The sequence below is a fragment of the Neoarius graeffei genome, chromosome 7 (assembly GCF_027579695.1).
Source record: "Neoarius graeffei isolate fNeoGra1 chromosome 7, fNeoGra1.pri, whole genome shotgun sequence".
Taxonomy (NCBI): domain Eukaryota; kingdom Metazoa; phylum Chordata; class Actinopteri; order Siluriformes; family Ariidae; genus Neoarius; species Neoarius graeffei.
The window spans coordinates 13945935-13972569 of NC_083575.1; the positions used below are offsets into that span (position 1 = coordinate 13945935).

General features: G+C 40.3%; 1 protein-coding gene across 3 annotated transcripts; it reads left to right on the top strand.

Annotated features, from left to right (window-relative positions):
* The first annotated feature begins 356 nt into the window (after positions 1-356).
* zfyve21 (zinc finger, FYVE domain containing 21) lies at positions 357-25583 on the top strand. 3 transcript variants are annotated; one of them, XM_060925316.1, is made up of 8 exons: positions 358-548; positions 1232-1282; positions 2438-2606; positions 7309-7384; positions 7469-7566; positions 11367-11420; positions 13705-13835; positions 24738-25583. In XM_060925316.1, exons 1-8 carry the CDS (start codon positions 423-425, stop codon positions 24771-24773), a joined length of 741 nt encoding a protein of 246 aa, XP_060781299.1. In that variant the 5' UTR covers positions 358-422; the 3' UTR covers positions 24774-25583. The 3 variants fall into 3 exon arrangements, with proteins under 3 accessions (XP_060781302.1, XP_060781299.1, XP_060781301.1); XM_060925319.1 differs by lacking the exon at positions 24738-25583 and having other exon boundaries at positions 357-548; positions 13673-13713; XM_060925318.1 differs by lacking the exon at positions 11367-11420 and having other exon boundaries at positions 360-548.
* Positions 25584-26635: the final 1052 nt, after the last annotated feature.

The window sequence follows — 26635 nt, forward strand, 5'->3', positions numbered from 1 at the left end:
ATTGTAAATATTGTTTGTGTCAACGTTTGTTGTTGTTTTTAATTACAACATTCATCTGCACGTGAGACGAGAAATATTCACGAGTAAAACAGCACATCCCAAACAACTTCCTGGTATACATGTAGTGCCCTGCGTAGGGTGCACCAGGCCACGAGTTCATATCTGACGAAGTTGTCATTTGTATAGAGCACGGAGTCATTTGAGATTCGTCCCGCGTGATTGAGAAACAAAAGTAGTGTCTGAATCCAAAACGCGAGTCATTGTCGTAAACAAGGGCACTAGATAGGGTGCAGAAGCTATTACATACCACCCTATAGAGTGTGTCTCTGTAGGAAGTAAGGAAGGATTTGGGATTGACCCAAACCTTTGCGAGGTTTACGGGTGGCACGGGCTGCTTGTATTCGACTCCGCAGAAGGTAAAAATGTCAGCCGTGCCCGATGGTAAAAAGCTGGTGCGAAGCCCAAGCGGTCTGCGTATGGTGCCGGAGAATGGAGCTTTCAGCAGTCCGTTTTCGTTAGACGAACCTCAGTGGGTTCCGGATAAAGAGGTATGAAGCGGAATAACCGTGCACTACTCTAAACTGGACTTATTTGGGCGTTGTTGTTTTGCTAATTCGAGCTAGCGTTATTAGCTCAGTCCGTCTGGAGCGGAAAGTTCTCTTTAATAACAAATGAGGCTCAAGAGATTTTGGCTATAGTGTCTCATTCGCTAACTGCATAGCTTTGGATTGCTTTCAGAGTAAATATTTTAAGGAAATATGCAAATTGTATTTTGTGAAAAAGTCCTGACTAGTCAGCTGATGGATAAACGGCAATAACTGTCAAAAACTAACCAGGCGACAGTAGGGTCTGAGTGTAGATTAGTTAGGAGAGTGAGTATGGAGACTGAGGACGTAATAGTGAGGAGTGTGAGTGCGGAGAAGTCGGGAGTGTGTATGGGGAGTGGGGAAGTCAGGGGAGTGAGTGCCCTTTCAAATGTCAATGTAGGAGCCATTTTGTGAACATTGCCTCTAGTTTTGTGCTGGAAGCATGTTCTGATAAAGTCGATAAAATAGCAGTATTGTTTTCCAGAGATTAAGTGGATGCCATGGTAAGACAGTTTGATAAACTAGATTACTAGCCAACAATTAGTTTTTAATTTGTTAATTATGACTTGTACTTTGTATGGTTACATTTGCCTGCAGCTAGAAACAGTAGTTTTCTCACCAGCTTATGTGTTTTGCTCTTTCAGTGTCCCAGATGCATGCAGTGTGACACCAAATTTGACTTCATCACTCGAAAGGTACGCAGTGAAAGGATTTTTCTTTTTCTGTTAAGGGTTGTTTTACAATCAGGGTACGCAAGCTAAAAATCACATTTAACACTTATGTTCAATATCTTGACTAAAGGCTTGACTAAATAAACTTGGTTGTTTATTGTAGCCCTGTGATAGCTCTATTTACCATGCAAAAAAAAAAAAAAATTGGTGATAACGTTATTTTTGGTGAATGTATGGCAATGTCATATTTAGCAAAATTACTCATGTCATTTAGAAAGTGCTTTTTTTGACCACAGGTAGCTCCAAAAGGGATGCACTTAAATCATTCTTTATACCATAAAACAAATATTTGGTTCCATATCATTGGAAACATAGTTAAGTTTTAATGTTGAATGCCAGTAAGTTTTCAGACTATTTTGATCAAATTAGTATGTAATTGTATCAAAATATCCTCTCCGAGACAGCTAATTTTTCAATATAAAATAACATATCTAAAATGATTTTTATCCTAAAATGTGGTCAAGATATTGGGACATAAATATTAGAGACAACTAACAAAGCTGACAGCCTTATTTAAAAGCACTATGGAAGTAGTGGATTCTGAATTGTCAGAAAAAATGTCCTCTCCGAGAATCACTTCATTTGTTTCTCCCAGCCCTGCTTAAAGCTACACTTAATCTTATAATACAAACTATTACACATGCTATAACATTAGGTGAATGTTATGGACTACTAACAATTTCTCAACTGTTGGAATTTCTAACGTAATTGCACAGACCATAAACCCAGTGTTAAGTTCATGTTTATATGCATGCAATTAAGGCTTTGTGGTGTGTGTGCGCACAATAATTCATGACCGGTCATGTTTTTTTTGCCTCAAACTCTCTAGTAAATATTTTACTCAAATGCAGAAGACATGACCGGAATGAATGTAATTTATGAAGGTGGTGTTTGTATTTTTATGGTTTTGTTGCAAGGTCTCTGCATGCAAGTACAAGAAGGTATCCTTGTGATTTCTCACAAGCCCTAATAGTTGTCTAGGATTCATAAAATCAAGTTGCTCCTGATTTGTCCACTACCGCATTTGTCAAGTGTGTGTGTATACCATATGTGTGCACTGCTGTTAGAAATGAGTCTTATGTGCAAACATTTTTAGATGTTTCATTTGTGCATCTGCAGCACCACTGTCGACGATGTGGCCGGTGTTTCTGTGATAAATGCTGCAGTAAGAAGGTCGCCTTGCCCAGGATGTGCTTTGTAGATCCAGTCAGGCAGTGTGGGGAATGCAGCCTCATCTCGCAGAAAGAACATGACTTTTACGACAAACAGCTCAAAGTGCTCACTGCAGGTAAGGCTGATAAGTTCACAGAATACACACGAATGCATGCTCTTTGACACGCCAGTGTTTAAATAAATAAATGAAACATTTTTGGCCTTGGTTCAAAGCATTACATGTGGCTTCATGCTAATGGTGAAGCATACTGGTGGTCATGTCGTCATGGGTTGAAATATTAAATGGGTAAGCAAACAAGCTGAAAATAACTAATTAATGTTTGTGGTAAAATTTCAAAATGAAGTACTGAACTGTTTCTTGTCATCAGAATATTTGAAGGCGTTTTGTCAGTTAACTTGATTTTGTTCACAGGCATGGAGGTTTAAAATTTGTTGCAGCCTATAAGTCAAAGAAAGCTCATTTGTTTGGAATTATTCCAAAGATAAGTGATGTAATGAGTTGGCAAAAGCATTAATACAAATCCTCTTGTACTTTCACAGACTAGTGGGAAAATATTTATTATAAATGTTATAATAAACAGGGTTCTCCACGAGGGGTTTTAGAGGTGCGGCCACAAAGTCAGAAAAATCTGTTTGCAAAATTACATTATAATGACCAAATACAATGAAAAGTATTTTTCCAGTCTCACCTGTGAAAGGTAACCCCATGTGATCTCGTTTGGACGGCAAACCTGTTGGTACAGTTAAACGCAGCACATGAATGTGGCATCTTTATTCTCCGCTTTGACCCATCCAATATGGCGGCGAGGATGATGTATGATTCTACACGGAAGGCGGCGTCTTTAATGGTCCGGAATAAATTGAATGCTACACGTTGATGGATTAATTTGTTCTTCTATGCCCTTTTTGTGGAATGTATTGTAGGACTTAAACCAACATCTGAAGAGGTGAGATCGCTCCTTTTTTCCCTATTTTTACTGGCGGGATTGACTCTGCCCTAAGGGCTATTCTCTCTCTCTCTCTCTCTGCACCATTACACAATAAATATTCACAGTGAAAATATTTTGTAAGCGCGTTTCATGAACCAAGTTATAGGATTTGTTGACAACTCGCATCGAGTTCGTTACACTTCTACCCGGCGTGAAGCACTCACAGTCATGTGGTTGTGACGTCGTCGTAAACAAATCCGTTCTATTCATCCAGATGACTTCGCAACGGCAACGTTGCCAGATCTTTCCACTCTGGGACCCGTTCTCAAAAGATTGCGTTTTGGGGCACCCAAAACACCGGTGCCGTGTGGATGCCAGGCCGAAACGATAAACAATTGTATCAGATTCACCTGAATCCGTTGCCGTGTGGACAGGGCCTCAGAGAGAGACAGGCTTGTAGCTTCATGGCAAATCACACATTCACACAGTACAGCTCAGCTCCTGTAATCGCGACTGCTACAGCCACTGCATCACTCTCAATTTCCCACAGGGGAATTGTTGGATCTAGTTATAATGCTTATGTACATTCTTTTACAAAAGTGCAATATTTTGATGCTGCTGAGCCATTGATCAACCTTTTTTTTATGTCCATGTTGTAGATGGGAAAAGTAAAAGAAGCAAAAGTTTACTTAAAGATGGCTCTTTTTTTATTTTAAGTTATTATAACTTGTTCCTCAGGCACTCAATGTTAATAAACAGGCCTACATTTGAAATGTGTTGACCTCAGTTTTCATTCTTGCATTAGCTTTATGGAATTCATTGTATTAATTCATTTGCACTGAAACTCGATTTAACAGGGATGCAAACAGCGCGCCTTTTGGCGGATGCCGCCTTTTTCATGGCTGAATCGCGCAGATCCGAATTTTTTTTTTAGGGGGGGCGTTGGAGTGTCTGATTATAATTTCAAAGTAAATTCTGTCTTAAAATTACTAAATAAGCAAATCCGTTACAGCCCATGAAACAGGAAGTATAAGGATGAGAAAAAAAACAGTTTAAATCGGGAAGCTGCGCACATTTGCGCAGTCCTGACGCTCAGGCTGCACAAATGTGCGCAGCTTCCCGATTTAAACTGTTTTTTTTCTCATCCTTATACTTCCTGTTTCATGGGCTGTAACGGATTTGCTTATTTAGTAATTTTAAGACAGAATTTACTTTGAAATTATAATCAGACACTCCAACGCCGCCCCTTAAAAAAAATTCGGATCTGCGCGATTCAGCCGTGAAAAAGGCGGCATCCGCCAAAAGGCGCGCTGTTTGCATCCCTAATTTAAAGAAAAAAAATCGTGGTTGAAATCGCAATATCTGCCAGAAAAATCACAATTCAATTTTTTCTTAAAATCGTGCAGCCCTACCCGAGTGTGAAACTCACTTACCAGCAATTAGTTTAGTCAGTCTGACGATTATAGTCTAAGAAAAGCGTTTCACACTTCGGCGTTTTTGACACATTGTTCTTGCGTCTGGAGATAACACGCCTTTATAATAACGTGTGAATCGACACCAAGTTCGAGATAACTGATTGTTATTGTCGGCAGAGAAATAAAGGATAAAAACAAAGTTCAAAGTTGGTGCAGCAAGCGTGATATTGCCTATAAAACCGTGAGGATATAACCTGGCTGTCAGTGTTACTGTAGCTCTTGAAGTGCGTACACTCTGTCGAAATGTCTGTTCTTTTTTTTTGTAGTTTGCTAAATAAAAAAATATTTTTTCCAGTTCCATTTCAAACAATGTGTCTGAATGTGTGTGTAATGTTTGATGTATTATGTGTTTTGTACCAGTCCAATTGATTCCTCTATTCTAAATGATTACTATTTGAGAGTATTTTATGCAAATGGATTATGTAAATTTATGCAAATTTGTTTCAAGGTCATCCGATTGACCCCCACCCCCCTATATTTTCAATCCGTGGAGAACCCTGAATAAATGCTTTTGTTTGGATTACAAAAACACTGTCTGGTCTCAAGCTCAATTAGTATGTGCTTAAAAATGATAAACACCACATATTGACTTCTGTTGCACATCAAAAAGAGGCAGTGAACATAGGGGGAAGGGTTGTGGAATTTGTGTGTGTTGTTCATAAGAAATAAGCTTACATGTAAATTTAGGAACATTTATATTCTTTACAAATGAGGCCAGTCAGTAGTGTTCTGATGGCAAACAGGTTATTATTCACAAGAGCATCAAAACTTCCTGCCATGTAAATGCAACCCCCCCCCCCCCAAAAAAAAAACCCTTGAGAATAATGAAACGTGCCTATGCATACATGAAAATCCCTCACCTTTCGGCGAACTTCGCCGTTTTGAAACCAAAATGGGTGACCTACGTGAATCATGTAGATCCGATGAGAAAAATTGTGTGTGTGTGTGTGGGGGGGGTGTTTGATATTGACCAAAAGGGCAAGGAGGTCGCTTCGCACCCATAGACAGTTCGTGCCGGTTTGCGCCTCCTCCTCCTGCTTTGATATTGACGCCATAGCGACGAGTACATCTCGCTGTGAAGGGCAAGCAGCATCATTTCGCGCCTCTTCTCCTGCTGGCCAGAGCGTGCACACATCAGTCAGAGTGCAGACCAGATCACCAGAAGCTGGAAGCTGGATTGAGTCATCGGACTGAATTTCCTACTTTTTTCAAACTTTCCTGATTGCTATCAAAACAAACAAAACTTCCAGCTTGATTATGTCAGCATTCGAAAGAGGGCGCGCGCATCCTTTGACAATCCCTGTGTCCGAAATCGCTCCCTACTCACTATATAGGGCACTGTATAGTGGAGACGCCATTTTGTAGTGCTGTCCGTGCTGAAAGAAATCAAATTAAAAGTCTCAAATTTGATTTAATAAAAGACAGCAGCAAAGAAGAAAGTATTCAGCCTTGATTTAAAAAGAACTGAAAGCTGCAGGTACTTCCATATCTTGGCAGGCTGAGTGGTATGCTGGGGCACCTCTTGCCAGCAGACCAGGATATCCAGAGGGAACTTGTGCAGTTCAGTGTTGACCTGACCATCCCCAGCTTCAAGGAGGGAGAAAGCATCATGGAGTGGTGGGGTCATGTCTTCGACAAACCAGACAAGTACCCCTCCCTGGGTGCACTGGTTAAGCGTTGCCTCTCCATCTTTCATGGACCTAGAGTCGAGTCCTCATTTAGTCTGATGAATGATGTACTTGATCAAAGGAGTGGCAACATGAATGTGGAAACATTTAATGCAATACAGATGGTCAAGTACACGCTGATGTCCAGGGGGAAGACAGCTATGCAGCTCTTTAGAAGGGAGGACGTGAAGTTTGGGGAAGTGGACAGAACATTGTGCAAGAACATTAACTCTGTAGCAGCCGCATACAAACGCCAGCAGAGGGTGAACAAGGAGGAAGAGCAGCAGCAGAGCAAGTATGGCTCTCAAGCAACTTGCAGTGCTCAGCAGGCCAAGAAACAGACTGCTGAAGGAGAGAAGCGGGCAAGGCTGAAACATGTGGCAACTCAGCGAAAGTGGGCCATGGAGACACTGGTGGTCCAGGCAAATAAAAGGAAAAAATTATCACTATTCCTTGTGTGTTCTCCACTTTCTTCGTTCTATTATTCACATTTTTTTCCAGGGCATAATTTCACTATAACTACATGTATTTGTACTGTATGTCCTTGTGCAAATGTCAATAGAGTATACTTAGTAAGGAGGCTATAATATTTATTCTGGGGGAGGACCCCCCCAAACAAAATAAAACAACACCAGAGGCCACGTCACCACTCGCGCACCCTTCTCACCTTTTTCACCCCTGACCCGTTTTCATGCCTGCTATGAATTATCCCCACAATTCCTGTTCTCATGTTGTGGTTCCATTAGGAGGTACGTTCCTGGTCACAGTAGGCTTCTCAGAGAAATCGGAGACCATGGTGTGCCGGCTGTCAAATAACCACAGGTAGGTAGTGTATATATGCACATCCAGAGATGCATGAAAACATGTCACTCTCTAACTAGAGATAGTTATATCTACTTCAATCAGATATCTTTTCCTGGATGGAGAAAGCCATTTTGAGGTGGAGCTGTCTCGGATCTCCACGATGCAAGTGCTGACGGAGACAGAGGGTTCCACCCCTGGAGGTAAGGCTCAGGCCAAGGGTTTAGTCAGTTTATTACAAATGTATTTGTGACAAATAGTTGTAATGTCTCTCTCTCACACACACACACACACACACACGCCATAACATTATGACTACTGACAGGTGAAGTGAATGTTATAATGGCACCTGTTAAGGGGTGAGATACATTAGGCAGCAATAGAACAGTCAGTTCTTGAAGTTGATGTGTTGGAAGCAGGAAAAATGGGCAAGCGTAAGGATCTGGGTGACTTTGGCAAGGGCCAAATTGTGACTGCTAGATGACTGGGTCTGAGCATCTTCAAAATGGCACACCATGTGGAGTGTTCCCAGTATGTAGTGGTTAGTACCTACCAAAAGGGGTCCAAGGAAGGACAACCAGTGAACCGGTTAATGCTGGACCCAGCATTAAAGTTAATGCTGGCTAAAACAGAAAGGTGTAAGCATGAACTTTTTTAGCAGTTTGTGCTACAATAGTTCTTCTGTGGGACTGGACCATATGGGCTAGCCTTCGTGCCCCATGCGAATCAGTGAGCCTTCGATACCCATGACCCTGTAGCCGGTTCACTGGTTGTCCTTCCTTGGACCACTTTTGGTAGATACTAACCACTACATACTGGGAACATCCTACAAGGTATGCCATTTTGGAGATGCTCAGACCCAGTCATCTAGCCATCACAATTTGGCCCTTGCTAAAGTCACTCAGATCCTTACGCTTGCCCATTTTTCCTGCTTCCAACACATCGACTTCAAGAACTGACCGTTCTTGCTGCCCAATATGAAGTAATGGCACCTTGACAATTGCCATTATTTCATTACAATCAATGTTATTCACGTCATCTGTCAGTGGTCATAATATTATGGCTGATTGGTGTATACTTTTGATTCTGTCTAAAGGACTAATGAACATTTTTCTTATCAGAGATGTATTTTCTAGGGTTATTTTGTCTTTTATTCATGTATAGGCTTATTCAGGGAATTTAGGTCAGTTTTATTAGCAAACCCACAAAGGAATTGGGCACTCGCCTATGATGTGGAAATGTTTTTAATCATGTCGGCACACTGGGCCTGATTTCTTCCGAACCGTGGGTTGTTGACATTTTCCACATAATACAACCCCGATTCCAAAAAAGTTGGGACAAAGTACAAATTGTAAGTAAAAACGGAATGCAATGATGTGGAAGTTTCAAAATTCCATATTTTATTCAGAATAGAACATAGATGACATATCAAATGTTTAAACTGAGAAAATGTATCATTTAAAGAGAAAAATTAGGTGATTTTTAAATTTCATGACAACAACACATCTCAAAGTTGGGACAAGGCCATGTTTACCACTGTGAGACATCCCCTTTTCTCTTTACAACAGTCTGTAAACGTCTGGGGACTGAGGAGACAAGTTGCTCAAGTTTAGGGATAGGAATGTTAACCCATTCTTGTCTAATGTAGGATTCTAGTTGCTCAACTGTCTTAGGTCTTTTTTGTCATATCTTCCGTTTTATGATGCGCCAAATGTTTTCTATGGGTGAAAGACCTGGACTGCAGGCTGGCCAGTTCAGTACCCGGACCCTTCTACGCAGCCATGATACTGTAATTGATGCAGTATGTGGTTTGGCATTGTCATGTTGGAAAATGCAAGGTCTTCCATGAAAGAGATGTCGTCTGGATGGGAGCATATGTTGCTCTAGAACCTGGATATACCTTTCAGCATTGATGGTGTCTTTCCAGATGTGTAAGCTGCCCATGCCACACGCACTAATGCAACCCCATACCATCAGAGATGCAGGCTTCTGAACTGAGCGCTGATAACTTGGGTCGTCCTTCTCCTCTTTAGTCCGAATGACACGGCGTCCCTGATTTCCATAAAGAACTTCAAATTTTGATTCATCTGACCACAGAACAGTTTTCCACTTTGCCACAGTCCATTTTAAATGAGCCTTGGCCCAGAGAAGACGTCTGCGCTTCTGGATCACGTTTAGATACGGCTTCTTCTTTGAACTATAGAGTTTTAGCTGGCAACGGCGGATGGCACGGTGAATTGTGTTCACAGATAATGTTCTCTGGAGGTATTCCTGAGCCCATTTTGTGATTTCCAATACAGAAGCATGCCTGTATGTGATGCAGTGCCGTCTAAGGGCCCGAAGATCACGGGCACCCAGTATGGTTTTCCGGCCTTGACCCTTACGCACAGAGATTCTTCCAGATTCTCTGAATCTTTTGATGATGATATGCACTGTAGATGATGATATGTTCAAACTCTTTGCAATTTTACACTGTCAAACTCCTTTCTGATATTGCTCCACCATTTGTCTGCGCAGAATTAGGGGGATTGGTGATCCTCTTCCCATCTTTACTTTTGAGAGCCGCTGCCACTCCAAGATGCTCTTTTTATACCCAGTCATGTTAATGACCTATTGCCAATTGACCCTAATGAGTTGCAATTTGGTCCTCCAGCTGTTCCTTTTTTTGTACCTTTTAACTTTTCCAGCCTCTTATTGCCCCTGTCCCAACTTTTTGTCAGATGTTGCTGTCATGAAATTTCAAAATGTCTCACTTTGGACATTTGATATGTTGTCTATGTTCTATTGTGAATACAATATCAGTTTTTGAGATTTTGTAAATTATTGCATTCCGTTTTTATTTACAATTTGTTCTTTGTCCCAACTTTTTTGGAATCGGGGTTGTAGCTGTTTGCTGTGAAAGCTGAGCTTACTGGAACTAATGATGTTTAACTGTCTATAACATAACACATTTAACACACAAAATAAGTGAAAGCCATTACAGTAACATGATTTGAGCAGTCCTTTTATCTTGCAGAATATGTGTTCATTTCAGTTGTGAAGGAGGTTAAATGCGTATTAATCACGCGCCCCCATGTGGTATGAGTAAGAATCGCAAGCTAAGAGAAGACTACCACAATGCAGACATGATGAGATTTTATTTTGGCTACTTGATGCAGACATATGTCATGCCTGCTGAGGTTCATGTTAAGTAAAACTCTGCCCATTGAAACTCAGTCCAGGTAAAAATGTTCTAAAAAATAAATTCAGTATTCAGAACTGCGATTAACTTATTGTGTTTTGCACATGCACAGTATGCTTAATCTCACATTTGGTGTGCTTGCCAAAGAGCTCTCAAGAAGCATCGAGTCTAAAAGCTAATTGTTTTCTGGATGTCATGCGGTTATTGATTCAGAAAGTAACGTTTTATTCTTGTTTCGAATGAACACGAGTCAGCATAGCTCTGCTGAATCTGTTTGGTTTTGCTGAAGTGGTGTGCACTTGCTGCATTATAACACTGTCTGTAACGGGATGGGTGATGTGACAAAAATGTCATTGTCATGGTTCTGGAAGGCATTTCTCTGATACCTGAACTGTGAGTCACTATATATAGGTTTGCCAATATTACAAATTGCCAATATTTATTAATATTATAAATAAGTACATTATGAAGGAGTTAGGGATTTTTTTTTTATGTTTAAAAAGCTAAGGACTTTAACATCAGCTGTTTGTAGTTTGTCTGTAATTATTTAAAATAAAAATCCACAATATTTCAGAAAAGCATACCATGACCTAGTAATTGATCACAATATCTGTATTATATCGTCATATCACCCAGCCCAAACCTGGAACATTAACTGCTTCAGGATTTAAATGCTACTGTAACTTACATTAATGCTGTGTGAACTTCTTTACAGGAATGAGACAGCTTTTGTAATGTGTTAACATTTTCTTGGGCTCTTCCCCCTCTCCCCTTTGTGTTTTCTCTGGGCTGCTTGGTGTCTTGTTTCTTTTCTGGGCCCAGAGAAAGATATTCACACTTACACCACTCTGCTGGACAGTCATTATATATCGGAAGGTTAGCATCTCTCAGTCTCTTTCTCTGTCCTTTACTTCCCAAATGTTGCTTGTTTTTACTGTCGCTTTTAAATGGATTTGCTTTTCATTACACACACTGTGCATAAAATTAAAAAGGCAACCATATTAAGAGCCTGTTGTGTGCAGTGGACATCTCCTTTCATAAAATTGTACATCTCAGCATGGCTTTGCATGGTATTAAGGATGTGTCCTCTATATTATAATACGGCTTGGCAGAATGTCCAGTGATACAGTAATGGGCTTGGTATCTTAGACCACTTCCTTTCTTGCTTAATAATCAATAATGCAATACCATAAACCTTTATCACATCTTAGTGCAATCATGAAATGCCAAGATAATGAAATGAAGACGAGAACATTTCCAGGAGCAATAAGTAGCTTAAATATGCTCAAACATAGCATATTTTCTCAAATTGATGAATACTGAAGCAGTTTCACAGAAACAAATTGAGTAAGAGTCGGCGAATATGATGCCACGCCTTCCCGATTTGCATATTGGGACGTGACTAGCTTTTATGTTATGATGCAGTAACACCTATATCCAGTATGATCTTCTGATGAGAGATTCAACATGCCAAAACTGTTGCCACACCTTGACAAGTCCTCTCAATGAAATTAGCATTTAGTGCATATCATGGGTACTGTAAATTCAGGAGCAAGATCAATGTAATTCTATTTTATATTAAACTTTGTCAAATATCTGTCACATTTTTGCATTTTGCACAATTTTTTTTTTTTTTTTTTTACCTTGCGCAATACCAGAAAAATTCAGTTGAAATCAAGCCATTTGAGATGAATTCGTCTGCCTCTGAAAAACTTGGCATTTGGATTTCCTGGCAAGCATTGGTTTTCGTGACGTCATGTGCGGGACGCCTCCTTCTGAATCCTACGTCAGCGCTGGTTTGTTTGAGAATACAACCTGGTGGTTTTCTGCAAATTTCAATGTTATCACGTAATTATTAAAATTGGTTAACAGATGTATCGTAGGAGGGTGTAGCAACACCAATCTTAATGGGATTAGTACTCATCATTTTCCAAAAGACCAGACAATGAGAGCGAAATGGGAGCGCTTCATGCGAGGCACCTGGAAAAACTGGCTACAGACTACAGCATTATTTGCAGTGCTCACTTCATAAAACCCGACGACTTTGAGAACTCTTTGCAGTGGGAAATGGGCTTCGCGAGACAACTTGATCTGAAAAACAGTTCCATATGTCAGAATGCCCAAAGCAACACCGTCTCCATCTGTCACCGTCACCAAAGGAGCCAGCCGTGTTCGTCTTCCCAACAGAACGCGAAGTGCTACATCCACTGAGGCCCTCGAAGCCAAGGACCAAACAGAGCCGAGAAAAAGACCAAGAAAATTGGCAATTGACAAGTTGACTGTTGCCAGGGTAAGAAATAATTCTGACATCTCATTATATTTTTCATCCAAAGGTGAAGTAACCTTGCACTCAGGTGACAATTCCATATTTCAATGCAAAATTGCTAGCTGCTAAACTTGGTCTACACAGGCTGTGCACTGAAATCGTGCAAGCTCTTGCAGCCTGCTGGCAGTTCCGCAGGTGACGTCACGAATCTGGCTCCAGACTCCCTTGGGATTTTTTCAGATGCGTTTTTTAATTTTTTTTCTGCTGTAGACAGATGGCCTTGTGCAAAATTACCCTTCTGGATGAGTGTGTAAAGGGACATACTTTCATATTTAAAAAAAAAAAAAATATATATATATATATATATATATATATATATATATATATATATATATATATATAGGTCCAGGATATGCACTTTAAGCCAAACTTATTTTTGCACTATTTTTGCAAAAATGACATTTGTGATAAGTTAGTCATAAATCATATATAAACCTTGGTTGTATTATTTTTATTATTACAACAACTACGCCCGTAGTCAGCTGGGATAGGCTCCAGCGGCTAGAGATAATGAGATGAGACAACAACTAACCACCATTGCTTTTATAACTGTCCACAATAGTATGCATAATTTATTTTTAAATTACTCCCTGAAAGCTTCTGGTTCTAAATAAATTTGTTATACACAATTTTTCCAACACTGTCATTGCCATTTAAGGTAACTGCAGCGTATATATATATATATATATATATATATATATATACTGCAAACCTTGATGTGGTGTTCCATAAATGTTTTGCAAGTCCACTTCAGACAATTCCTGTTTTGTTCATATTTTTAAATTATAAAAAATAATTTCAGGACAAATCACTTGGCTCTGAACTCTTGCACAGGAGGGGTGTCCCATGCCACAGGTATGCTGCTACACTATAAGCCCCCGGGTTCACAGGAATCTCAGCAGCTTCGCATGGAGGCAGCCGACGACAAAAAGAGCGCCTCCTCCTGGCTTGCTGCCATGCACAAGGTTTGTAGCTGTCTGGATTAGGAAGTGATTTACACTGATGGGTTGTCGACAGTAAAGAGATAATGGAGTGTGAAAACTGTTTCACATAAAACAGAAGATGGAGTTGTGAATATACAGTTACTCCATACTACCACCTGGCCTGTTTTTTTAATAAAACGGAGAAGAATATTTCACCCTTATTTAAAGGTGCTGACTAAAGTCCTCTGAAATTTTCAAAAAAAGTGTGTATGGTATTTTACTATGTCTCGCAAGAACAATGTGTGGATGTGGTGTGAATTTTGATGTGCTGAGGGTCACTTTTTTTTTTTCTCCGTTTTGGGGCCGTTTTCCTACCTTTTGAAGTAACGAGGATGCAAGGAGGGTTTGGGTTTTTTTTTTTTTTTTGGAAAGTGAGAAGCTCTAAGTAATTAGACTATGGAACATTAGGGGTGTTCACACGGCAACTTTTACTCCGGTGTAGCACCGGGGCTGCCCCGGTAGAGCGTTCACACGGTACAAAGTTATACCGGTGCAGCCCCTGAAAGCTGCTTAAACCGGTGCAAATCTAACCCTGCTCGGGAGGTGGTTTAAGAAATTTACTCCGGAGTAAATGCTAGTTTGCGGGGCAGCACCGATATAAAATGGGCCGTCTGAACGCTACAGGGGTAGACTCGCTACGCGTTTGGAGAGTTGATTACATCAGGGTATTGCATAATTTGCATCCTGGTATTTTGCGCTTCCAAAATGGCGAATATCAACAACAACAGAACTGCGTGTCTTCCAGTGTTGCCAGATTTGGCAGTTTTAAGTGCATTTTGGCGGATTTGAACATATTTTGGGCTGGAAAACGTCAGCAATATCTGGCAACACTGGTGTCTTCATCCACGTTGTTTTCCCGGCGCTTGGTGATGCCATGACAACCGGGAAAAAGAAGTACATTTTCACGCATGCGCATATTTCATTTCCGCATTATTACTATCGGAAATGATAGTAATAAAGTTTTTGCTACTATAACACGGTCGCAGAAACTGCCGTGTGACCGCAAGTGGGGCTGCACCGGTGCTGACACGCTTCTCTCTAGTAAGCAGGGTTGTGACGTGTGAACGCTGCGCAAAATTTACACCGGTGTAAGATATATCGCAACAAAATACATCGGTGCAGCATCGATGCAAATATGTGCCGTGTGAACACCCCTATTAACTATGTAATATTAACTATTCAGTAACATTATTTAGTAACATTTAGTAACCTATTTAGTAACATTAACTATGGAACTATGTCACACCAAGATGGCGACGTGTGGAAAACATCGTGTCAAACATCGTGTCAAACGTGCATGCGTCATAGATCATATATAATTTACCCACAAATTTATTTATTATTTCTTCTGCCTATGGTGCTCTCTCTGTGCGTGTACGCATTCTCTGCTCCAGATTGGGTTAAATGCAGAGGAGGAATTTCACTGTGCTCGAGTGTACATGTGACAAAAATAAAGACGACTTCTTAATTTACCCACAAATGTATTTATTCCACTTAGTGTTTGGCAAACCAGTTATCGGATTTGGGACACTACGACATCTTGACCTATTTAGTATTTGGGACTTCTAAGTACACCAGAGATGCTAAAGGCTCACAAAAGTACAGATGCCTATCAGTATTTTGAGGCAGGTTTTGTGCATGTTACGGGAAATTCTCAGTAATTTATTAAAATTTTAATAGTAATAATCCAGAGCCTAGATCTAGTGTATTTTATGGTGTTTAGCTGAGTCTACATTATCCGTACATGGCAAACATGCTGCAAGTCAAGCATTAGGTCTAATAGAATATGTTCAAGGCCCACATCCAGAGATGCATTTTTAACGTTGCACAGAGCTTTCACACCAACCTGATAAAATGTTCTCCACACACACAGGAACGCCTTTATCATCCAGTCTTCCTGTTTAACTGCAACTCTCTCTTTTTCTCATCTTCCTGGGTTCGTTGGGAAACTCCAACAGTTCATAGAACATTTTGCCCAGAATGCAACTTTGCAATCAGCACCTTTACATCTTGTTTTGAGTCTGTTTTATCATAAATTGACTTGGTATTAGAATAGAACTATGAAAAATATGTTTAAAAAAATAACACCATTGCTAGTTTTAGGCACAGGTAACCCTGGCTGACGATTTGTATAAGATGTATGTACTGTATACAAATTAATATAAAAAAGATTGTCCAAATTTCACAAATAAAGCTTAGATTGTACTTACCGTGTCGTGCACGTATTTGGTAATTTTAAGCGTATTTTAGACATTTTTGGTTACCCCATACTCTTCTGTTACCTAAAAAGAAGGTTGGAGACTCCAGTGAACCACCGTGCCAAATCACTCTGCTTCCACCTGATTTTTTTTTTTTGTGACTAAAAATGAGGATTCTTCCAGATTTAAACTCACCAGACAAAAGAAGAATGCCTAAGGATAATCAGGAGGTATTTCAGTACAAAATAACTTTTAACTAATAGTATAAACTTCACCGTTTAATTACGAAAAGCAACAGGCCAAACTTCTTACCCAGGAAAAGCTAGACGGAAACGAGTACGTTACGCCACAGGAAACCTGAAACCAAACGTTATCTCGAAGCTGATTAGACCGTTACGAACAATAGGTAATTCAAACATTCTCTTACTATGGGGGAGTACCGAGGGCAAAAGTAGTCCGACAAATCAAAGCTAAGTGGGGGAGGGTACAGAAAATTCCCGACCAAAACAAGCCGTTTCCCACCAAAAGGCGAAAACTTGACAGGCGATTCATCGTCACAAAGTTCATGGATGATGCGATTTACGGTTTCAAAAATTCTGCGACTCACCATACTTATCTCCTCAATTATAATAGCGTCAGTCTCTTTTACACGTTCACGAACTAGATTTTTGGTGAGAGCATGACTTACGACCATTGAGCTTGGGAGATCAGCCATTCCAATGCCAAAGAAACTGTGCAGTGTCCAGACAAAATGGCGAAATTCCTCACCATAGACAGTGCAGGCGATACCAGTGGAGCACAAGATAACAACCACTTTTTTTCCCCCTGAGATCGTAGTGACCTAACTAGTATGTTTTACAAGGAATGGCTTTCCAGTCCCAGCAGGGCTGCTAACAAGATTACTGTGGCCACTGCTGACTGCTTGAAGAATCGTAGCTTGCTTTTGGTTTATTTGCAATTTATTACAGAGCCGGTTTGGGATTTAAAATTGCCAACACTTTTCCCTGCTTCGTCAGGTGTGTTTCTGATTGGCTGCCAGGGTAATATTGTACCCTCCCCCGCTTAGCTTTGATTTGTCGGACTACTTTGCCCTCGGTACTCCCCCATAGTAAGAGAATGTTTGTTTGTATTACCTATTGTTCGTAATGGTCCAATCAACTTCGAGATAACGTTTGGTTTCGGGTTTCCTGTGGCGTAACGTACTCGTTTCCGTCCAGCTTTTCCGGGGCAAGAAGTTTGGCCTGTTGCTTTTTGTAATTAAACGGTGAAATTTATGCTATTAGTTAAAAGAGATTTTGTATTGAAATACCTCCTGATTATCCTTAGACATTCTTCTTTTGCCTGGTGAGTTTAAATCTGGAAGAATCCTCATTTTTAGTCAAAATAAGGTGGAAGCAGAGTGACTTGGCGTGGTGGTTTGCAACCTTCATTTTAGGTAACAAAAGTATGAGGAACCCAAAAATGTCTAAAATACGCTTAAAATGACCAAATACGTGCATGACACTGTAAGTGCGCTTGTTTTCTTGCAATCTAAGCTTTGTACGGAGCCGTAGAGGGGACATGGTGAATAAAAAAATAACAAAGCGTGGGAACGACTTATAAGGCGTGTGCACGAGATATTAATGCGCGCGCACGAGTTATAACCCGTGCGCACGCTTTGCGTTAAGGCGTGCGCTCGGGTAGTTAAAAGTGAGGGGACGAGTTACAAATCGTTCCCTCGCTTTCATTAAGGCGTGTGCACGAGATATTAAATCGTTCCCTCGCTTTCATTAAGGCGTGAGCACGAAATATTAATACGTGCGCTCGAGTTATAAAGGCGTGCGCACGGGTTATTAAAAAGTGAGGGAACGTCTTAAAACGCGTTCCCTCGGTTTATATCCAAGGCGTGGGAATGATATCCTATGTCGTTCCCTCGACTTATTAAAATATTCCCACAATGTCCTTGTTTTCGTTGATCTCGTTGCCTACACACACACACGTACACACAGGCTGTAGGTCACCATGGTAGCTCCGGAAATACTAGACGCTATTTTATTATATTTTAATACTGGACTCAGATACACAGAAATCCTCGATGCACTTGCATCCCAATATGGCTTTATTATCAGAGGTGTCAAGTAACGAAGTACAAATACTTCGTTACTTTACTTAAGTAGAAATTTTGGTACTTTCTACTTTACTGGAGTAATAATTTTCAACCTACTTTTTATCTCTACTCGTTACATTTTCAAGCATTTACTTTTACTTCGTTACGTTTATAATAGTCTCGTTACTTGCATTTCATTGCGCCAATCTTTATATTACTTTGTCCACCTAATAAACTGCCACTCAGGGCGCTCCAAGCACACAGCAATCAGAGCTCTGACTTCAACACCGTTAGTAAATTGCGGGCTCTCGTTCGTTTGTCAGGAGTGGAATCCCCCCCCCCCCCCCCCCCCCACGAACCATGCGGCATTCTCTTTTCTGAGTCAGGTTAAGTTTACAAACGCAGTTATGGTATCTTGGTGGGGGTTAGTGAGTAAAGTGACAGGTCTTAGCTTAGTAAACGTTATATTAGCTTGTAGTGTGTCGGCATTCCAGCGGCCGCCCTTTCTCTCCTCGCCTGTGTTCAGCCTCGCATTGCTGGAACACAAACATTCTGTTGACTTCTCTCGGTGAGCCAGTAACTAGTAGGGATGAGAAAGTGTTTTTCTTGCATTTTAACTGGAACCTGCTGCCTCTACTGCACGTCCCATATGAAAAAGAAAAAAACTGTAATTTTACAGTAGTGTTAGTGTAGTATTCATTCATTCATTCATTCATAGCATTCAAATACTGTATTACTGCCGTTTAGACAGTGAATGCAATGCAACTTTGGACACAAAATGATTGCCAGCATACTGCAAAAATATTGCGTTATACAATATTTTGGACATTACAATGCTGCAATCTTTTCAAATAAATCGTATTACTTTAGTTGTTTTTTCCATCTGTGTGGATCAGTAGGATGGGGTGATGTGGTCGAGACGTGTGTGTGTGTGTGTGTGTGTGTGTGTGTGTGTGTGTGTGTTTTAATATATACATTTTCAATAAAAATGTATTGATAACTTACTTCTGAGGTATGAAGTTTTACACCATTACAACACTTACAGACAACAAGTCATTATTACTCCATGAAACACATTTTAATGGGTCAGGAGAATGGACTGTATGTGGACTTCTAGGCTGCGCCTTTGTCCTTAATAGCATTTTTTCCTCTTTCATTACTTTTACTTTTGTACTTTAAAGTAGTTTAGAAATCAGTATACTTTTTACTTGAGTAAAAAGCTTCAGCTGATACTTTTACTTCATGAAAAGTATTTCTAAACCATAGTATCTATACTTCTATTTGAGTAATAAATGGTAATACTTTTGACACCTCTGTTTATTATAAGTCTGAGACACCTCAAGAGAGTTCTGAGAGAGAATGGGCTTCGCCGTCGTAGTTTTTCTGACCTAGGAACGACTATAGATTTCATCATCAGCCAACTAAATAGCCCAGGTCGCCTCCACGGGTACCGCTGGATGCACGCAAAGTGCCTGGAACATGGCATTCAGGAAAAAACAGAGGATGTACGGATTATCCTTCAACTACTGGACCCAGAGAGTGTTGCGCTACGCCGTCGTCGTACACTTCAGCGCAGACAGTACTTTTCCAAAGGACCCAATTTCATTTGGCATGTCGATTCTTATGACAAACTAAAACCGTTCGGAATCTGCATAAACGGATGCATAGACGGGTTTTCCCGTAGGATCGTCTGGCTGAAAGCCGCACACACAAGTAGTAACCCGCGAGTGATTGGCAGTTACTATGTGGATGCAGTGGAGAGGTTAGGTGGATGCCCGAGAATCGTACGAACTTTTTGGAACTGAGAATGTGACTGTGCGAGACATCCAGAAGTTCTTCAGCTCTCCGAAGAACTCGATCCAGTATTCAGCCCCTTGTCTACGCAACTGGCCCCACCAAGATTCAATACGCTGATTTGCAGTGCTGGCCCCGGAGATGTAGCTTCGGTCCCCTGCCCTGTCGTCTTCTCCGTCACGCCTGAAGAACTTCTGGATGTCTCGCACAGTCACATTCTCAGTTCCAAAATCAGTTCGTACGATTCTCGGGCATCCACCTAACCTCTCCACTGCATCCACATAGTAACTGCCAATCACTCGCGGGTTACTACTTGTGTGTGCGGCTTTCAGCCAGACGATCCTACGGGAAAACCCGTCTATGCATCCGTTTATGCAGATTCCGAACGGTTTTAGTTTGTCATAAGAATCGACATGCCAAATGAAATTGGGTCCTTTGGAAAAGTACTGTCTGCGCTGAAGTGTACGACGACGGCGTAGCGCAACACTCTCTGGGTCCAGTAGTTGAAGGATAATCCGTACATCCTCTGTTTTTTCCTGAATGCCATGTTCCAGGCACTTTGCGTGCATCCAGCGGTACCCGTGGAGGCGACCTGGGCTATCTATAGTCGTTCCTAGGTCAGAAAAACTACGACGGCGAAGCCCATTCTCTCTCAGAACTCTCTTGAGGTGTCTCAGACTTATAATAAAGCCATATTGGGATGCAAGTGCATCGAGGATTTCTGTGTATCTGAGTCCAGTATTAAAATATAATAAAATAGCGTCTAGTATTTCCGGAGCTACCATGGTGACCTACAGCCTGTGTGTACGTGTGTGTGTGTGTGTGTGTGTGTGTGTGTGTGTGTGTAGGCAACGAGATCAACGAAAACAAGGATATTGTGGGAATATTTTAATAAGTCGAGGGAACGACATAGGATATCATTCCCACGCCTTGGATATAAACCGAGGGAACGCGTTTAAAGACGTTCCCTCACTTTTTAATAACCCGTGCGCACGCCTTTATAACTCGAGCGCACGTATTAATATCTCGTGCTCACGCCTTAATGAAAGCGAGGGAACGATTTAATATATCGTGCACACGCCTTAATGAAAGCGAGGGAACGATTTGTAACTCGTCCCCTCACTTTTAACTACCCGAGCGCACGCCTTAACGCAAAGCGTGCGCACGGGTTATAACTCGTGCGCGCGCATTAATATCTCGTGCACACGCCTTAAGTCGTTCCCACGCTTTATTTTTTTATTCACCATGTCCCCTCTACGGCTCCGTAGCTTTGTGAAATTTAGACAATTTTTTTTTTTGTGTGTGTGTGTATACAGTACATACATCTTGTACAAATCGTTAGCCTGGGTTACCTGTGGTTTTAGGTAGTTTAGTAACCGGCTCTTCCATTACGTATTTGTTGTTTCTTCCACGTTTTCTTGATGTGTTCTAGAAATGGCACACTAAACTTGGTTTCGAAACCACAAAATGCAACTTTGATGGAAAGAAATATAATAAATTGCTTACCTCTCTTCACGTCAAAAGAAGGAGGAAAGTTTCGCTTGTTTTGACATGGCGAATTATTAAGATAAGGATATACTCGTTATTCGCAACTAAAAAGACTGCAGCTACACTGGCAGCTTGACCATGCTTTCTAGTGCGATCGTACTCAGCTTGCGCAGAACTGGGTTTTCGCAAACAAACCACATGAAGTCCATACAAGGTTATAGAAACCCTAATGAGGCTGAGGTGACAATCTAGTTTAAAAAAAAAAAAGTTAAAATTACAGTGGGCGCTTTTCTAATATTCTTATGCGGCTATTGAAAAAAAATGTATGGTCCGACAAGGGGGGTGTCACAGGCACCCCAGGACCCCCCCCCCCCCCCAGCTATGCCCCTGTTTAAGTATAGATTATTAAACACAGAGACAAATTACTTTTAGCAGCTTAACAAATCCAGGCTGTTAACACCCCCCGAATTAATTTGCTGCGTAACTTGCAAAAAGGACATTTGCTGTGTGTACATCAATCTGATGAAACTTGATCAAAAGGCTAGCTCCTTGAAGGGCACCGGTCATGAAAGCAAGCAAAATAACATGCAATGAGTGATATTTTGTGCTTCAGCACATGAGGGTGCTGTCGTCTCATGTATTTTGAAGCAGGGTATTTGTTTGGAATGATCAGTCCTACCAGTGAACAGTTTAAGCTGGTTTAAAGATTGCACCTTTATTTTGTGCAGTGACCAGATATCTATTAAGAGGTCATCCTGTGATGACCTCTTAATAAAGGCCAAGCAGCAGTAAATTGGCACAAAAAAAGCACAGGGTTCCTTTGCAATATGGAAAAGTATGGAATTTCATTTTAGTAATTTCCAGGTCTGGATAAGTATGGAAAATGGAGTATGGAAAATATTTCTTCTGTTTTCAGACGATTGCCCCTACTTTCTTTTCTAGAACATAAAATTTAGTTAAAATATTCAAACCAGTGTGAGTATGATTTGATGTTTAATTTAAGCGAGGTAAGATGTGCTCGTGATGTGTCCTGAGGTGATTTCTGTGGCATCTGCCATCAATGAACTGTCTGACGTTAGCATGTTGAGCTACATCGCACCTCTGCAGAACTACAAAAAATCGGCACAAATGTGTATTGCAACACTACAAATGTAAGATTGGGTAATTGCAAGTTTTCTGAGAGATGGCAAGTTTTGCTGGTGTTGTGGAGCCGCCCCCAGGCGTGACTGATGGCAAATATTGTATGTCTGTCTGTCTGTCTGTGTGTGTATTTGTGTATCTGCATGACCATGCATTTGCCTTTTGTCTCTGTGTGTGTCTGTAAGTTCCTACGTGTGTGTATGTGTTAGAACAGATGTGTGTGCGTGCGCGCGCGAGCGAGAACATGGTTGCCCTTACTTATTTGTGTATGGCACACTCCCACAAGGCTTCTTAGCCTAATATCTGTCTTACTACCATGTTTTGTTTTTCATATTTGTACGTGTTTGTATGGATGTCTCAGTCAAAGACTAAACCAGTCTTTGCAGCAGGATGCAACTAGTTTCCTCTGTTTCCATTTTGTGTGTGTGTGTGTGTGTGTGTGTGTGTGTGTGTGTGAGAGCGCGTTTATGACAGAAGGAGAGACCTAAAAAGACACAGGGGGAGAGTGCTCTAAACTTTTTGTGACCAGTGATTTTTTTTTTTTTTACATTTTACTCTCAGTTCTATGTTAAGTTTTCAAAATACGTTCTTTTAATGTATGATTTAATTATTTGACTTTATAGTTGGGCGGCACGGTGGTTAGCGCTGTCGCCTCACAGCAAGAAGGTCCGGGTTCGAGCCCCGTGGCTGGCGAGGGCCTTTCTGTGTGGAGTTTGCATGTTCTCCCCGTGTCTGTGTGGGTTTCCTCCGGGTGCTCCGGTTTCCCCCACAGTCCAAAGACATGCAGGTTAGGTTAACTGGTGACTCTAAATTGACCGTAGGTGTGAATGAGAGTGTGAATGGTTGTCTGTGTCAGCCCTGTGATGACCTGGCGACCCCGCCTTTCGCCCGTAGTCAGCTGGGATAGGCTCCAGCTTGCCTGCAACCCTGTAGAACAGGATAAAGCGGCTAGAGATAATGAGATGAGACTTTATAGTTCCTTGTTGAACAGTGTTTACAGTAAACAGTTGAATTCTATCTAATATTAAATGGAGCAAAGTCAGTGGACTTCTGTTCCCTTTTCTTTTGATGAGTTGTACATCAACATCCCTCCTGTTACTGTTACGGGTAGAAAATATCAGTTTAGTTTTTCAAATTTATATGGCAGAGACAGAATAACATTGCATTGTTTTAGCATTGCAGCTTGAATAAAATTCTGTGTATTGAACTTGTATGGGTTTGGTTTTAATTGATTTTGTATGAGCTGCAGTACCTTGCCACAGGGTGCCACTAGAAATTTTGGGCCCTATGAAAGAATACATCAGCAATTACTTGCTTGCTTTGAGCAATTATTTGGCAACATACAAGCTTACATACTCACAATGTAACATGCATAGTAACATTTTTGGATTTTGAAATTTATTTAAATAATAAAAATCTAGTTATTTGTACTGTAGTGTCAAATTTGGTCTGAAAAACATACCATGAAGTCTGGAAATTTGAGTATGGATAAAGTATGGAATTTTTAAATGGAAAATGTGTAGGAACCCTGACAACTATAGAAAATGAATTACCTATGTAGTTATAAAATTAATAAAGAACTCTGGGTGTTTCTATCATGGCTGTCAGGGCAGGAAATATGACCTCTGATACATACGTATGTGTCAGGATGTATACATCCAGTATATTTGCTCACAGACTGCCTGTGGGAGTGTTGCATTTAAAAATGTTAGACACAGTAAAAATAATAGGTGTTCATTATTAAGAAACAAATGTGTAGTGATTGTATCTAATTTTTATGTTTAGTAAGTAAAATTTATTTATATAGCACTTCACAGACAAAAGTCACAAAGTGCTTTACAAGAGCAAATAAAACAAATATAATCACAGTAAAATAACATTAATTGTAAATTTAACATTTAATTTTATTTAACTGTAAAAAATTTCATGCCATTCAGTATTATTCCCCCCCCCCCCCAATCAGCTGCCTCCAGTTAGTTTGTAATTATTTTAGAAATGGTTTAAAAAGCTATTGTGCTGGATGTATTTATGTAACTTTTTTTTCTCTTTTTTTTTAATGAATACCACACCTCAAATTTCATGCTATTGTGACTGATATCGTATTGGTATCCATCTTGTCCAGTATCTTATTCAGTCATGTCTAAACTGTCGTGTGCTTTTATCTCTGTTCATCAACAGGCTGCCAAGCTGCTGTATGAGTCCAGGGACCAATAAAATAACTGAAGTCAAGGCACAGGGCGAAAGAGGAACGGAGGAGTGTTGAGACAAAAAAAGAGGGATGTGTGTTGGTTAGAAACTCGGGTGTACGCCACAATGCCTACTTGCTTTCAATCGGACCTCTGCTTTCTGCTTCCCATTTGGACAAACCGGATTGGTCATATGACTCGTCCGTCACTCCAGTAGGGTGGACCAAGTTAACCATTGAGTTTAGTGCAATGTATATATACACATATATAGAGGAAATGCACATGTTCCACAGTGAAATACGTTCGTCAAGTCTCACAGTTGATTTTATTTTTTTCAAAGCCTTACAAGTCACATAGTCTGAGTTTAACACAATACTCTGTGTGTGCATACATATATTTACTTTTTACTGCTGGCATATTCACTTGTAACACTTTTTGCAATTGTTCCTCCAAATCACCAGTACACACTACAGCAAGTGGTTCTTTTGATTATTAAGCAAGGTTGAGCTTTTTTGCTTTTTAACCAAGTAATCCATATCTTGTTGCTTTCTATGGGCTTGAGACAAGGTTTGTCTTCACACTACAAGTCAACCTGGGTAAATGTAAATGAAGCTCACTTTCTAAGAAAATAGTATTTGTGAGCTCTCTATACAAAGCGTCCTTATGAATCCACGATCAGTATTCAGGAAACAGAACATCTGAGGTCATTCTGTTTTCTCCCTGAAAAACATTTTCTAATACAAATGTGTTGTAATAAAATTTGTTGATAAAATGTTTGCATGATTTTATATAATTTTTTTTCTTTTTTGTTGATTAAATCAGTTATTTCTAACCTGGATATTTGTCTGGATTTTTTTTTTTTTTTAAGCTTTCAGAATGATTATTCTCAGGTTTCGGATGATTAAGCAAATCTGGTGCTTTTAAGTAGCACTAAAAAAGGAGAGTAATGATCACTTCTGTTTTGTATTTCTTGTCAGAGAAATACTCCGTGCAGGTGGAAAAGCAGTCACAGAGCAATATGAGTTGGGTTAAATATGGCGTGGGTGATTTCTTCACTTCATTATGAAATGTGCATTTAAGATAATCAGGTTTGTTCATGTTTATCAGAAGATTAAAATGGTGATATCTCTGGGAGTACTGTAGTGTAAATGCAGTAGAAAGTAAAGATTTTGTTTCTTTTAAAATATAGAAACTAAACATTTAAAATTGTCAGGTTAAAACTTAAAATCAGATGTAAGTAGTTGCACTTTGTTGGTTGACACCTGTCGAAATCGCAGAGATCTATAGAGTCCCCAGATATGAGACTTGCATAGTTTCCATTCATTCACACATCACGTCTCCTAATCTTTCCTTTGTGTGCATACGTGCAGGAGGAGAGGTTGTCTGCCAGTGTGCTGTGTCTCTTCATAAGGAGCAATCTGTGACTGAGTGGGTGTCTTGCCCTGAAGATTAACCTCTGATCCTTTCTGTCCATATCTGGAAGAACATCATGATGACAATGATGAAGCTGTTTTATGGGGGGTTGTATAAAGAGCTGCCAAGTCGGAGCCAATGTGATATATCTAAAACCTCAAAGCATTTATTATTAGAGCTTTTCCGCTGGACATTGTCTTATGGCACAGTTTGATTCCATAGGTCGAGCCATTCCCAAAAGTGTGCCAAGTGAGCTGTACCGTAACTAAATACCCATTTTCAGTTTCTTTCTACTTTCAGCAAGATTTAAGTATTAACCCCCTGGCTGTCTCATGATCAATACTTCACCCAGTGAGTAAGACTACAGCATTGCAAACGATTTGGCTGAATTAAAAAATATATATATTCCATTTGTGAATCTTGTGCAGTTTTAACTAGTCCTCACATTCTATCTTAACTTCATCTGTCATTTAATAG

Bases quoted from the DNA above. Each gene is read 5' to 3' on its own strand.
- zfyve21 (XM_060925316.1), top strand. From the start codon at position 423: ATGTCAGCCGTGCCCGATGGTAAAAAGCTGGTGCGAAGCCCAAGCGGT. The intron at 7,567-11,366 runs GTAAGGCTCAGG...TTCTGGGCCCAG, and splicing joins AGAGGGTTCCACCCCTGGAG to AGAAAGATATTCACACTTAC. The intron at 13,836-24,737 runs GTTTGTAGCTGT...GTTCATCAACAG, and splicing joins GGCTTGCTGCCATGCACAAG to GCTGCCAAGCTGCTGTATGA.